Raw genomic sequence first — 13,322 nt, 5'->3', positions numbered from 1 at the left:
AGCTGCTTAGACGTTGATTCTGGCAAATATGGTTGGCTAATTCCAGTTTCTGGGAGAATATTCTGTAAATTGCTTTCAGACATAGAGATGTGCCAAAGAGAAAACTTCTGAGTCAAACAATATAAACATTTTTAAAGCTTTCTTTAAAAAGAAAAAAAAAATTAGGAAAATGTGGATTTGACTGAAAATAAAGTTTTGATTTGGAAAAACTTTGTGTTTTAATAAGTAAATTTCTACATAAAAGCTTTCAACTTAAGAAAAATCAAATTACCCATTTGGAAAATACATTAGTTAAAAAGTTCCCAAGAAGAAAACGTTTCTAAGGAAAATCTGGAGCAGTTTCTTTTCTTTACTAAAATAATTTGCAAACATGGTCAGTCAGAATCCTCATTTCTTCACAATAATATCCTGAACAGAAGTGTCATGCATTATGCTGGTTCTGATTGCACAGACTTTTTAATTAAATCAAATTTGACAACATGTGCTATTGTCCCCACAAGCATGTATAAACAACTGTTACTGTCTGTGATTTATGTAGCTAGTCTGACTGATTTGAAGTTAGTTATGAGTACCCCTACAGGTTAGAAAATTAATGTATGCCATTATTTTCAATTAAATAGGCATCTGCTGAAGTGATTTAAGAACCTGAGTTTTAGCATACAAGTAGAGGTGGTATATGAAAACCAACAAGATAATAAGATAAATACTAGAAAACCACACAAAGAAAACCATGTATGCAAAAATTCCTTTGAAGAAGAGCATGCCTTTTGTGCATGGTACACATCTTAGAGATGGTTTTTATTACCATATATCTTTTCCCTGGCTGTTACTTTTTAAATTTTTTTAGAATGTTTTAAGCAAAATACTTGTCAGTTGAGACTTACCAATGCCAAACATTTATTTGGAAGTACAAATGCTATGATGAAATGTCTTTTTTTGTTAAGCATCGTAAAATGTGCCCAGAATAAGTTAGTCTGTGTACATCAGCCAATTCTTGATCAGTATATTGGATTTGTTAGGCCTGAGGTTAAAGACATGTTGATTATTCTCAATGCCATTAAGTTTAAAATACTTTAGTGCCTTAATGTTTAACTGTAGTTTATACTGCAGGACATATGTCTTCCTTATTCTGATGTGACAGGCCAATTCTGACAGAAAAAAAAAAAAAGGCAATTTATTTAATATTCCAGTGCCTGTCTAATTTTAGAGTTAGAAGAAAAGAATATTAAATTTCAGATGCTGACAGGTCACATGAACAGAGTTAATAGAAAAACCTCTGAGATATTTTGGAACTATGGTTCTTTTCTTGGTTGCCTTCCTCTGGCTTACATGACATCCAGTAACTTAAATGAAGGAGCTGGAAACAGTAGAAGAAAAAATAAATTACCATTTATAGTTTCTATTAGAAATACTTGCAAGTTTCTTATAATTTACTAAAGCAACAGCTGTATGCATGAGTGGCAGCTTTGAATCCTAGAGCTCCTTATCTTTGTTGGAGTGATTCATTTCAGGGAAAAGAAACTGTGCTGTGATAAAAACAGGAAGTTAATTGCTTAGGGAAAAAAAAAAAAAAAGAGATGAATAAAAAACCCAAGAGGCTCTGCAGTGCTTTTTCTGTCATATTACGAGCAATAAACATGTATAGAGAACAGACCTGTGGGGCCATTTGGAATATTTTTGAAATGTCAGTGTAAACTTATCTTTCTCTGGTACAAAAGATTCAGACACATGTAGGTGAATACTATTTTCCAGTAACTTCTGCACAGAAGCAGAATTAAACCACGTCAAAAAAAAGGCAGTAAGAACATTAAAAATTATTGGGCAGCACTTTGAAATTGTCAGAAAGAATTTAAAAATTACAAAAATCATGAATGGATGAGACCATCATCAGTTTTTGCAAAAGGATCAAAGTGACTGCGGACACAGGAAGTGTGACACTTCACAGCAATCATGCTACCAGCAGAGGTACAGGACTTGCTCTGTCCATCCTCTTTCCATACATTAATCATGAAGTTCATGTTTCGGCATCCCAGTAGAAAAGAAAAACATATCAGAGGGTCTGTGTCAGTAGCTTGAGCTGCCCCATTTTCCTTTTCAGTGGGAATTTCATCTCTTCATCCTGCTCTTTTAAGATAGCAGCATGAAATTACTGTCCATTTCTGTGCAGAGCTGAGAGACCTGCACTGAACTCTGAACAAAAACATGGATGTGGATGAGACACATGCCTGTAAAACAAGCTGTTGTTTTATATGAGTTTTTTGGGCGGAAAAAGTTTCTGTGTTTGGAAGATTTTTTTCCCCACTGGAATAGGTTGTGGCTATGCATTTAATAGCTTGATTCTTATTTTTGTCTGTGTTTTGTTAAATCAAACAAATCCCTATGAAAACAACAAGACTTGTACTTCTGTTATTTTAACAATGTGGTATAAATGGTGTATATTTATAGCCCCTGCATAATCACTATACTTAAGTTTTACCTTCCTTAAACTCTGAAAAATTAGAGATTCTAAAACCCTTAAATAAATAATTGTCCTCTGGTCTACATCCTCAGTCATGTTAGGAATCATAACAAAGATCAAATACATCCAGCCTAACCAGAGGAAGATGTAGTGAAACTATTTTTGCAACTCATGCTTAAAAAGAATTTAAATGAGTATGAGTTTAACAAAGGATGAGCTTTGGGAGACTGTGTATGTTGAACGAGTGTATTGAAAAGCTTATTCAGGCAGCAAAATCAAGAAGCATAATTATGTAAGTACATCACACCTTATCAACTCTTTCAGTAAGGTTCAAGTAAATATGTTAGTGTTTCCCTCTCTCATTTCTCTTACATTTGCCACAGTGGACTTATGCAGTCTTAAAAGGCAGCAATGTGTTGTGTAACATATGGGCAGAAAGTCCCTCAGATGTCATAGTGAAACGTAAGGGAAGATATGGGATTCTCATTGGCCTATGTGTTTATTTATAACTATTTCCAAAATGCTTGCAGCCATACCATCTAAATTAACGTATCCCTTGTATTATTTATGAAGGAATTTTCCAATATTCTTAAGTCAACAATCTCAACAGCAGAACTGAGAGAAGCCTTTTATCAGCATTTCTGTTCAAAGGGATAATTTCTAGTACCCTGCAGCTCTTTCTCTTCTTATCTCTTCCCTTACCAAGTGGAATACCACCTATTCATACATACTGAGCTGTTCAGTGCCTACCCATCCTCAACGAGTTATGCCCAGCTCTTTGCATTTCCATGGATTTTGCCGGTTTTTAAGGGTTTCATTTTTAAACTGTCTCTTGGCAGTCCCAGACTGCAGTGCCAGCAGGTGGACTTGTGCAAGCAGCAGGTAGATAAGTCTCCCATGTTGAGTCTGCTTACAGAAGAAATTTCTTTCCATCCCTGCTTTTTTTGTCTCCAGGCAGGAACTTTCTCCATTAGTTGTATTTATCCTTCCCCATCTTCCTGCTAAGGAAAAATTGTCTGACCACAGAAGCAGAATATTTTTAAGAGGAAAATGTACCCAGGTTAGATGAAAACAATCCTTCTCATGCTCCAGTAGTACAGTTGCTGGTTTCTAGCTCTGAACAGTGAGGCTGGTGCACCTGGAACCTGTTCCAATAATAGGTTCAACAGTGGGAGCTGCTTTGGAAAATTCCCAAGCCCATGGTCCTCTGCCACTAACATCTCCAGGCAAGGTGGGATATGGAAACTGAGCTGGCAAATTGACTTTGAACTGTTTAAGATGGAAATTCAACAGCAGGACCTGGTGATTAGAAGATGTTAGCCAGAGTTTCAGTTATTTTCGGAACTTTAATTAAAATTAAATATATCTGTCAGGTTGTAGGGAGATTCTCTGAGGCACCCCCTTTTATTTTCTTCCAAATTTCTACATATTTTTAGCTTTTTTTAAGAGACACTAAATCAAATAAATTGATAATCATACATCAGTACAATAGAATAGCTATTTTGCCTCAAGTTCACAATCTTAGTAGACTTTATAAATAAATATGGATGGTAAATAAATACTGTTTATATATAAAGAATAATGAATGAACATATAAACTCCTAAAACTAGGGGGCAAGGAAGAGGATCATTATTCCACTTTGGAAGAAGATAAATAATTGACCACGAATTCTTGTTTCTTGTATTTCAAGAAAGCTACAGATACATAATGCAGTAAAATAATAATTTTTCTTACATTTTGAAAGTGTGGGTCTCCTCAACAAATGCTAACTCTAGAATGCTAGAAATTTGGATGTTGGAAGAGACTTCCTGGCTTATTGGTTATACAGAATCCAAGTTTCAGCCCCTTTCAGTTTTGTTGGAGCTTGATCTCTATTTTGAGGGAGAATGTTAAGTACAGAAATTCTTATTCTTTTATATCTTTATTATAATTTCTTGGTTATGTTTATGTGTGTATAGCTTGTAGAAGCCTCATGAAATGCCATCCCTTACTGTGTTGTTATAAAGAGCACACACAGGAAGTAAGGATTGTTCTAATGCCCAGAAATATGTGCCTTTGCAGGTGTATGCCTGCTAGTATTTTAATTTATTGCCAAATTTGTCTTGGTCTCAATCTACTTGAACATTTTTATCTGAATTATAAAATTCCTTTCTTGTCTTTGATATTCATTTTCAATCTGATCCCTCTGAATCAAAGAATTTTTTGTTGTTGTTGTGTTGGTACATAGCCTGATTTAGCTTGGCTCCTTGGAGGTACAGTGAATATTTTGTTGAGCTTTCCTTCATTTTTTTGTTTTATTTTCTTATTTTTTCTCAGTCGTATTTCCCCCACCCCTTTCAGAAGGTTGTCACAAATAGACGTTCGCAATTTGGCAGTAGCAGTTCTGTTTCCATTTCTAAAACAGATAATTACTCTTCTGAATTTACTTCTTTGAGAAGTAGAGGTTGCATTGTATCCTGAAATGTTTTCAATTTGATAGCACTAAGTTTGGAACCTCGACTTCTAGGATTACTGTTTGTCTAATTCATTTGTGCTTATTCAGATGTCCTCTGATATATTTTGAGATATACAGTACTACCAGAAAGCAAAATTGGAAAGCAACAGTCAAAAGAATAAGTCAGAGGAGGAAAGAGTTTAAAAATAAAAGGTTTCTCTAATCTGACAGCGAACCTGTTTGTGCTTTAAGAGTTCAGATCTAGAAAAGCACTGAAATAGGTATGTAACTATCAGAAAGTATAAAGTCTAAGCAACTGTGCTTACTAGCACTACACAACACTAGTGAATTAAGAGAAATTTTGAAGAATATATAAGAAAAAAGGGAAGAAAGACATTCCTGCTTAAGCTATCTCGTACCACATTAGAATAGCTGTTTGAGTTATAATGGTGCAAAAGAAAGCATAAGCAGGAGTTAAAGGTATAAAATAAAAACAGGGTTCATGTTTGCTGTCCCTACAGTCTAAAGGAGCAAAACACAAGCTTGTAGGACTTAGCTGAAAGTACTGTGCTTAAAATGTTTAACATTTATGAAAGTATGTTAAAAATAATAAAAAACTAGGCAGTTGTGAAGATGTGAAGAACACAAAACATTACTTATTTGGAAATATATTAAGTATGGGGTTATTTCAGTTACCACATAGATAAATACTCTCAGTAATGGTTCAGCACAGGAAACCAATACAAAACCTCTACTTCTGCAGGAATTAGTATATGAAGGCAGTATCTGAACTTCTTTATGTCCTTACTGGGTAATATATTAGTATTCACAAAATTTCATTTTGTGCAAAGATTTCACAGGTACCAACATTTTCAATGTAAAAATAACAATATACATTTCACCCCTGACTCTAATGTGCTAGGTGCACTTTGATCTAATAATTTCATAGCCCCTTTCACACAGAAGAAACTTTCTCTAAACATCTGAAAAATAAATGCTTTATGAAAACTCTCTCAAAAATTCTGCCTTTTCGTCAACAAGAGTTTGGCTCCATGCTGAAGCCATGTCTAGAAGACTGACTAATATAGCCATATTGTTTCCATGTCCTCCCCATATGTGTGTCTCCAGCCATCTGTTGTCTCTTGGCTTACACCGCGAAGTCCTTCAGAGAAGCGGGATTTGTCTTCATGTTTGTACAGCACCCAGCCGAGCAAGGCCTTGGGACTCTGAGTGATACAGTTAAATAACAAGTTAAATTCGTAAATAAAATAAATTAAAAGCTTGGGTTAAGTTCCACTGTATGCAATTCAGTGCTCAGAAACAGGGGTTTCTGGTTTAAATGTCACCATATGCTGTACACTATTCTGTGGCTGGCACAGAATATAAAAAAATTATGGGGGTGTCAACCAACATTCAACTGTCAGAGATTCAAGATTATAAGGTTAAATCTTGTATTTATTTCTTGGATTAGAAAATGAAATAAATGAAAGTCCTTCCACAAAATGGAAGGAGTAACCACTGCTTTTGACTTCAGGGGAATTTGCTTAAAATTAAATGAGAAAGCAATTTATGCCTTGCATCTGAGTCTTGTTTGACTTGCAAACTGCTACTGACATCTAAAAAGAACACTCTTTGTATTATTTATGAATAAGAATTTAAGTACTGGTAAGACTCTTAGTGAGTTCCTGGCTTCAGGATTTCCATATATCAATCTCGTTTTCCCCATTATTTTCCTCTAAATGTTTTGAAACCTCATCAAAATTATTTTCTAATTTGCCCTGCCAATTTGCCAAGAGGTTTGGGATGTTTCCTGAGTGCTCTTACTATGAATACTGAAAAAACTGAAATTGTGACTGAGCAATTTAATATAAGAAAAGTAGCTATTAACTACTACAGGAAAAAACAAACAAGCAAACAAAAAAACCCCACACCACCTTGAGCTCAGGATATCACTGCTGTTCAAATCTGTATAGTCTGGAAGAGTATTCTGGGCAGTACTATTCCATGTTTATGTCATGTTCTCCACATTTCACCCAACCCAGCATCATTGACCAGCATCAGAACAGACCCCGGGAAGAATGAGCTTTTCTGCCAGCTCAGTTTTGTCACTGGTTTGGGGTTTTTTTTGTTTTAAATTTCAGCATTAGTGCTTACATACCTTAAATACCTTTAAATACTCTTTTCTTTGAAGATAGTTTCTTTTCCACAGCACTTAGCACTTGATGGTGCTGCCAAGTTAATTCTTATTCAGAATTCAAATTTAAGATGAATGGAATTCTGCCATTCTGAGCATTCATGAATGAAATGCTTGGACACACATTGTTGTAAGCTTTGACAACAGAGTTTGCTTTTCCTTGACTTTTCTACTTGGGTTAAACAGACAAAAGTACAATATTTCTTTCATCTCCTGAATAGCAAGACTGAAAACTAAAAGGTATTGTGAAAGAAAGGCATTACCTTCCTGATTTTCCATGTTTGTTTTCCCTGTTTTCCATAATTCTGTATTAAGCTACATGCCATATATTCAGGAGAAAATTTGTTTAAACTGATAAAAGCAATTTTAAGAAAGAGTGGCTTCCTTCCAAAACTGTATGTCATCAGACCTTGTAAAGGATACCAAATTCCAGTGCCCATACCCAGGTCTGCAAACTTATTGCAGCATGTAAAGCCATGAGCTGTAAAGGGAAAGGATTACAATGCCAAAAGTGTAAAAGTTTCTGTTCTTGACTATACTGACCACTTTCCTTTTCTTTTCCTGATGCAGTAAAATTTGATGGAAAATGGGGCATGGGGAAACATTGCTGATCTCATTATGAGCTCAGGAGAAAAGGAAGGATATAAAAATTTATTTCCATATCTCTCTTTGTAAAGGTGAGAAGATAAATGAAAGGAAGGGTAGTAAAAACAGAAGAACAAGCTTTGGACAAATGGGGAGTACCAGAACTGTATAGACTGGAGGGGAAATAGCAAAGAAATGTCAAAAAATTAATCATAAAGGAATTAGTTCTCGTGGCAAAAGAAAAAAAAAGGAAATGTAACAATATAAGCAAAGTTCTATATGTGGGTAAGAAGAAAGACAAATATGAGAAACATAAATGTAAGTCAAGTTTTTTGCAGATTCAGTCTTGCAAAACTAGGAAAATAATGAGAGTTGTATATATGAAGGCACTCTAATAGAATCTTGATTTTACTGGATACATAAATTCTAGCCTGCTTTATATTGTTAGTGAAATGTAAATCAGTGTAGTATCACAAATAAATTACTTCCTTTTCATTCTCCTGTTAAACTCCAGATGTTAATGGTTATCTGTAAGGCTCTACATCATCTGCAGGGCTGAAGATGTGTCGTCGTTTTTTGAGAACCCTGGAGCTGAATTTTCAGAAAATATTAAGTTGTTTTTCTGCAAGATTGCATACGTCAATTTGCAGGTCTTGGTCTTCTGTGTCTCATGCAGTGATTCCTTAGTTTGATTTGCTGCTTGATTTGCTTCTCTTCCTCATAATGCAGCTCCCAATATTAGAAAATATTGAGCTTTATAGAACATATTGTTTGGTAAATTGACACTGATTTTGTATTTTGGTAATGAGTTGGAATCATTCACGTGTTTCTGGTGCTGTGTGTGTCAGACCAGCTGAAGGGGCAGTTTCAGCTAAAAGGTTGGTCCAGACCATACTGGACTTCTCCTGACTTTGGTTTGGACTGTTTGAAGAATTTATAAGTCTCTGTTCATTCATAAGAGAGGTCAAATCAGCACTGCTGTGTGTATACAAAATAAAAATGGTATCCAGGCTGCTCATTTTGCTAGCACAATGAAAAGCTGCACTTAGAGGAAAGTGCAGTGTATATGAGAGCATCTGCACTATGCTGACCATAAATCAGTTGTTTCATCTAGTACTGCTAAAGAATTTGACATTAGAATACTGAAAAAGGTCATTTTTCCTGAGGGTATGTATGATTTAGCTGCTTACCTGTACAGAGCAATCTTTGAAAGGCACTGTGAAAAGATTAGTCTTAGAAATGTTGTATAGAAGAGACTTCTGCTTAAGCTGCTACTTGGAATAAGACAATCACTGGCATTGGGGCAGGTCAGTGACTGAATAGAAACTCTCCTCTGTAACCTCTTCCAGTGCTGCGCTGCTCCTCTAGTGAAGAATATTTTCCTAATGACCAATTTGAACCTTCCAAGGGACAGTTTTGGGCCATAGTGCCTTCTGTATCATCTGTGAGGAGTTTGATTCCATCATCTTTGTCACTTCACGAAGTTACAGGCTCCCAGCAGATCCCCCTTGAGCTCCTCTTCACCAAGATAAACAAGCACTGTTTCTTCAGCCTCTCCTCCAGACCTGAAGCCCTCCCAGAAGCCCTGCACTGAGTCCTCTCCATTTTCTCAGTGTCTTTGAACTGCAGGCCCAACGTGTTATTAAAGGCAAGGGTTCACAAGCACTGAGTAGAAAGGGGTGTAATGACTTTTCTGGATCTGCTGACCACATTGCTCATAATGTAGCTCAGTGCAGCTGTTTACATTATTCATGATAAGAGAACTTATCTCTTAGTGGCTCAACAGCCATTGTAGCCTCCATATCCTTTTCAGAAGATCTGAAACAAAAAGTTCCTTCCCTGTCTGCAGTGATGCATTGGGATTTTTCTTCTCAGGTGCAGAATTTGCGCTTACAGAAATTTCTTAAACAGAAACCTTGAAAATATTTCTCTTGCCTAGGCTTCCTGTGTCTCAAGGTGTTTGTGAGTTGAAGTTCCACCAGTCAGAACAGCAGCCACACCTCCCAGTTTTGTATCATCTGAAAATCTACTGAGTGTACATTCTGTCTCCTTATCTGCGCTATTGATGAAGATACTTCATACCAGTCCATTTGTTACTGTGCTCATTTCCAAACATCAACTGGACATCAAGCTATTGACTCTGTTCTTTAAGCTTGGGATTCTGAACAATCCAGCCGACCTACTGTCCTTTCAATAAGCCCACACTTCATCATGTTATAAGTGACGATGCTTTTGGAAATGTGTCAGAAGCCTAATTACAGTAAAACTCCATTGCATTCACTTCCCTCCCTTCATCTGCATGCCCAGTCATTTTGTCATAGCGGGCCACCAGGTTGGTGAAGCATGATTTGCTCTTGGTAAATCCTTTTTGACTTTTCTTGATTGTTGTCTTGTCCTTTACATGTTGGATATTGATTCCAAGAGGACATGCTCCGCAATTTTTCCAAGGACTAAGGTGAGGCCAACCATTGTATAGTTCCTTACATACCCCACCTGACTCTTGTTTAGTATGTATGTAAAATTAACCTTTCTAGGTTAACATCAAGGATGTTCTGTAATAACAGTGATTTTTCACAGGTGGTAGCCAGTGGTGTTGCAATCACCCTGTCAGTTTTTTCAGCACCCATAAGTGTATCCCATGTGGTCCCACGTGTTTGAACACACACTGCTACTTCAGGTATTCACCAGCTTATTCACCTCCATAGCCATTCCTCTCCTTCCCAGGCAGTACATGTGGGGGTCTGGGAGCAGAGTTGGCCTAAAAAGTGACTTGCAAAATGGATTCAAGTGCTGCAGCTTTTCTGTACCATGTGTAATTGTCTTATCTCCCTTAGTTAGCAATAGACCATTTTTCTTGAATCTCCTTTTGCTGCTCTGCAAATCTTATAAAATTACTTCTTGTTACCCCTTAATGTCCCCCATTAATTTTTGCTCCAGATGGGGTTTTGTCCTTCCTAGTTTTGTTCATGTGCCCAAACAATGATTGTGTGCCTGTCCTTTGTTTCCTGCCATTGTTTCCACACATGTGCTCTTCATTTCCACCATTTCCACCTCCATATGTTCTTTTCCCATTTCAGTTCATTAAGAAGCTCGTTACTCAGCCAAGTGGACCTTCTGCCTACCTTGTCTGTATGTGCTGATGTGTATCTGAGTTAGGTCCCTGTTCTGTGGCAAAGTCCTCCCCACTAGATTAGCAAGTCTGTTCACAAAGATTTCTTCCCCATCTTTGCCAGGTGAACCTGTTCTCTAAGTTGTCTGTCCTCGTCATACTGGGAGCCACAAGCAAAATAGTTGAAGCCCAGCTAATGCCAGCAATTATGTAACTATATGTGGTTATGTGGGCTCCCTGGTACACCTGCTGCTCTCCAGGCTTTTCTGTTTTGCCATAGGTTTGAAGAGAAACACCAGAGGTGTTCCTGTCCCCTTCACCCTTGCTCAGGAGCCCTACAGTCACTTTTGAACTAAAATGATTTCATATCACTCTGGTTTTGGGGAATACATGAAAAAGCAGGAGAAAAGTCAGAGCATTAGATGACCCCAAACAGTCTTTTATAACACTGCAGAAGAAGGGTCCAAACAAGCACGAAACCTCCCTAGGTGACAAGTCAGGCTTGAAGAGTCACCAGCCACACAGTCACTCCTCACTTTCCCTTGGTAATGGTCTGATAAAGTATCCAACCTGAGTTCTTCCTCTGAGGGAGCCTGTTTTTACCCTTCTGCTGCCAGAAGTCACAAGTTCACAGTTCCATCCCTTATATCAGTGTACGCCTTCTTCCCACTGTATCTTGCCTCAGTTGCACCTTCCCTGTCTGTTGCATAAAGTTTAACACCTGGAAAGGTCTTGCCAATCACCTGTCAGTCACCCCAATGCAATAAACACACCTGCCTCTTCTTAGAGCTCCTCACCTGCTGCTGTGGAGCCACAACAGAGCAAAGCCCCCATCAGGGAGCTCACTCTCAGAGTGTGCACAGAGGTTGTTACAGCACCGCTGGTGACAGCAGAGGTGGAGGTTACATCTTGTAGCAAGTCATCACCATTTGGGTGTTGTCTAATTGTGCAAACAGCCCTGGGTCTCTTGTGTGTCAAGTGCCAAGTTCACTGTCTTGCCTGTTTGCCCATCCCACTGCCAGCACTCCTTGGTGCCCTTCCCACAATTGCCAAATAAGTCAGGAGCTCCAAGTTCATTTAGCCTTGTGCAAGGTTTCCCACTTGGAAAGGAGACCTCTGGCACTGTCTGTGACTCCCTGACCACAGCTCCCCTCCCTTGTGCCTGTTGGGTCTGCTGAACGCCACTTCTCCCCATGCTGGATCCCACTGAGCGGAAAGAACAGGGGATGTAGTTTGATCAGCACTGCTCTCACTTGCCAAGAGAAGAGGTACTGTTGTATAACTGAAAAGGTCAGTTTCAGACTCTGTTTGGATGGATTCAGCTGTCCAAAAGCATTTCAAGATCAATTTACCGCAGTTCTCACCTACAAATAAGAAAAAAAATTAGTCTAGGAGACATGGAAATATTTATTACAAGAAGTTAAATTTTCTTATTCACTTGTAGGAGATAAACTGGGCTTCAATTACTGGCTAATGATTTTAGAATTTGATTGTGGTTTTTTATAGTAGAATACTCAAATATTTTCACTTTTCCCTATCTTACAGCTGCAGTGCCAATGGGAGTTTAAAATTTATGGTAGATTATTTCTTGCAGTCAATAGCTGTTTGTACTAGAAAAAGGTCTTCTGCAGGAACATCACTTGAATAGAAATGTCAATGCAGATATGCTTGTACAGGCTGTGACAGAACCGCAGACTTTGAATGAGGTCACTCAGCAATTCTAAATTGGCAAAAATCCCTTTGAGGTCCAAGTGGTCAAAGTATGAGGATAAGAAGAAAAAGGTGAGAGTATATAATATAAAGAAATAGCAAGGAAAAAATATTTCATATCTATTAGGTGCAAGGAAAAAGCTGGTAGGCAAAAGGTGATAAAGTGATAATGCTACAGTTACATTGCTTTTTATTCATCAATTGCTTTTGGATTTATGATATATTAGTGCAAAGTTTCCTTAATTTGGTTCTGACTTGGTTTCTGATGGAGATTAAGATCACTTACATCTTTAAATCAAGACTGACTCATTCTATTTATTCTTGCTGATTGGTTTTGGTTTTTTTTTTTCATTTGAAAAGTAATTCAGTCTCTAATTCTCAGTGATCTCCATCAAACAAGACTGTGATAGAACTGCAAAGCTCCAAAGAAAAACAGGAGGCTAAAAAGTTTCTTTGGCTTTCTCTGAATATTTTTAATTCAACTGCATACTTAAACTAGAGCCTGCTTAATACTGTTTGTGACTTAGCTTTGAAGTAATTTTTCCAAAGGAGTGGTGACCTTCCTCTGTAATATGGTCTTCAAAGTCAAGACTGGATGGATTTGTAAACCAGCAAACAAAGACATTCAAAGAGGAATTCTTAGCTGAGGTAGTTCCCATTGCATAGACAGGGCATGGATAGTAATGCTTCTCTTGGTCTTTAAAATCAATTTTTTTAATTACTATTTTAAATTATAGTTGATGCATATTTTTTTAACCTTAACTTGATAATTTAGAGTAACTGCTTTATACTATGTGTGTTAAAAATAGTTTTCACCTAAATATTATGTAT

At 37.3% G+C, this 13,322-nt stretch overlaps 1 protein-coding gene across 2 annotated transcripts in view; it reads left to right on the top strand.

Annotated features, from left to right (window-relative positions):
- Positions 1-13,322, top strand: part of TBC1D5 (TBC1 domain family member 5) — a 317,422-nt gene that overhangs the window by 278,409 nt on the left and 25,691 nt on the right. The window contains exon 20 of one of the 2 annotated variants that reach the window (XM_058808329.1): positions 10,095-10,127. The exons of the other annotated variant lie outside the window; for it this stretch is intronic. Coding sequence (XP_058664312.1) covers positions 10,095-10,127 — 33 coding nt within the window. The remainder of the gene's footprint in view (positions 1-10,094; positions 10,128-13,322) is intronic. 2 annotated transcript variants of the gene reach the window in all.

This window comes from Ammospiza caudacuta, chromosome 1, assembly GCF_027887145.1.
Source record: "Ammospiza caudacuta isolate bAmmCau1 chromosome 1, bAmmCau1.pri, whole genome shotgun sequence".
Taxonomy (NCBI): Eukaryota; Metazoa; Chordata; class Aves; order Passeriformes; family Passerellidae; genus Ammospiza; species Ammospiza caudacuta.
The sequence above is the reverse complement of the archived record's forward strand: the minus strand, read 5'-3'. Positions and strand labels throughout refer to the sequence as shown.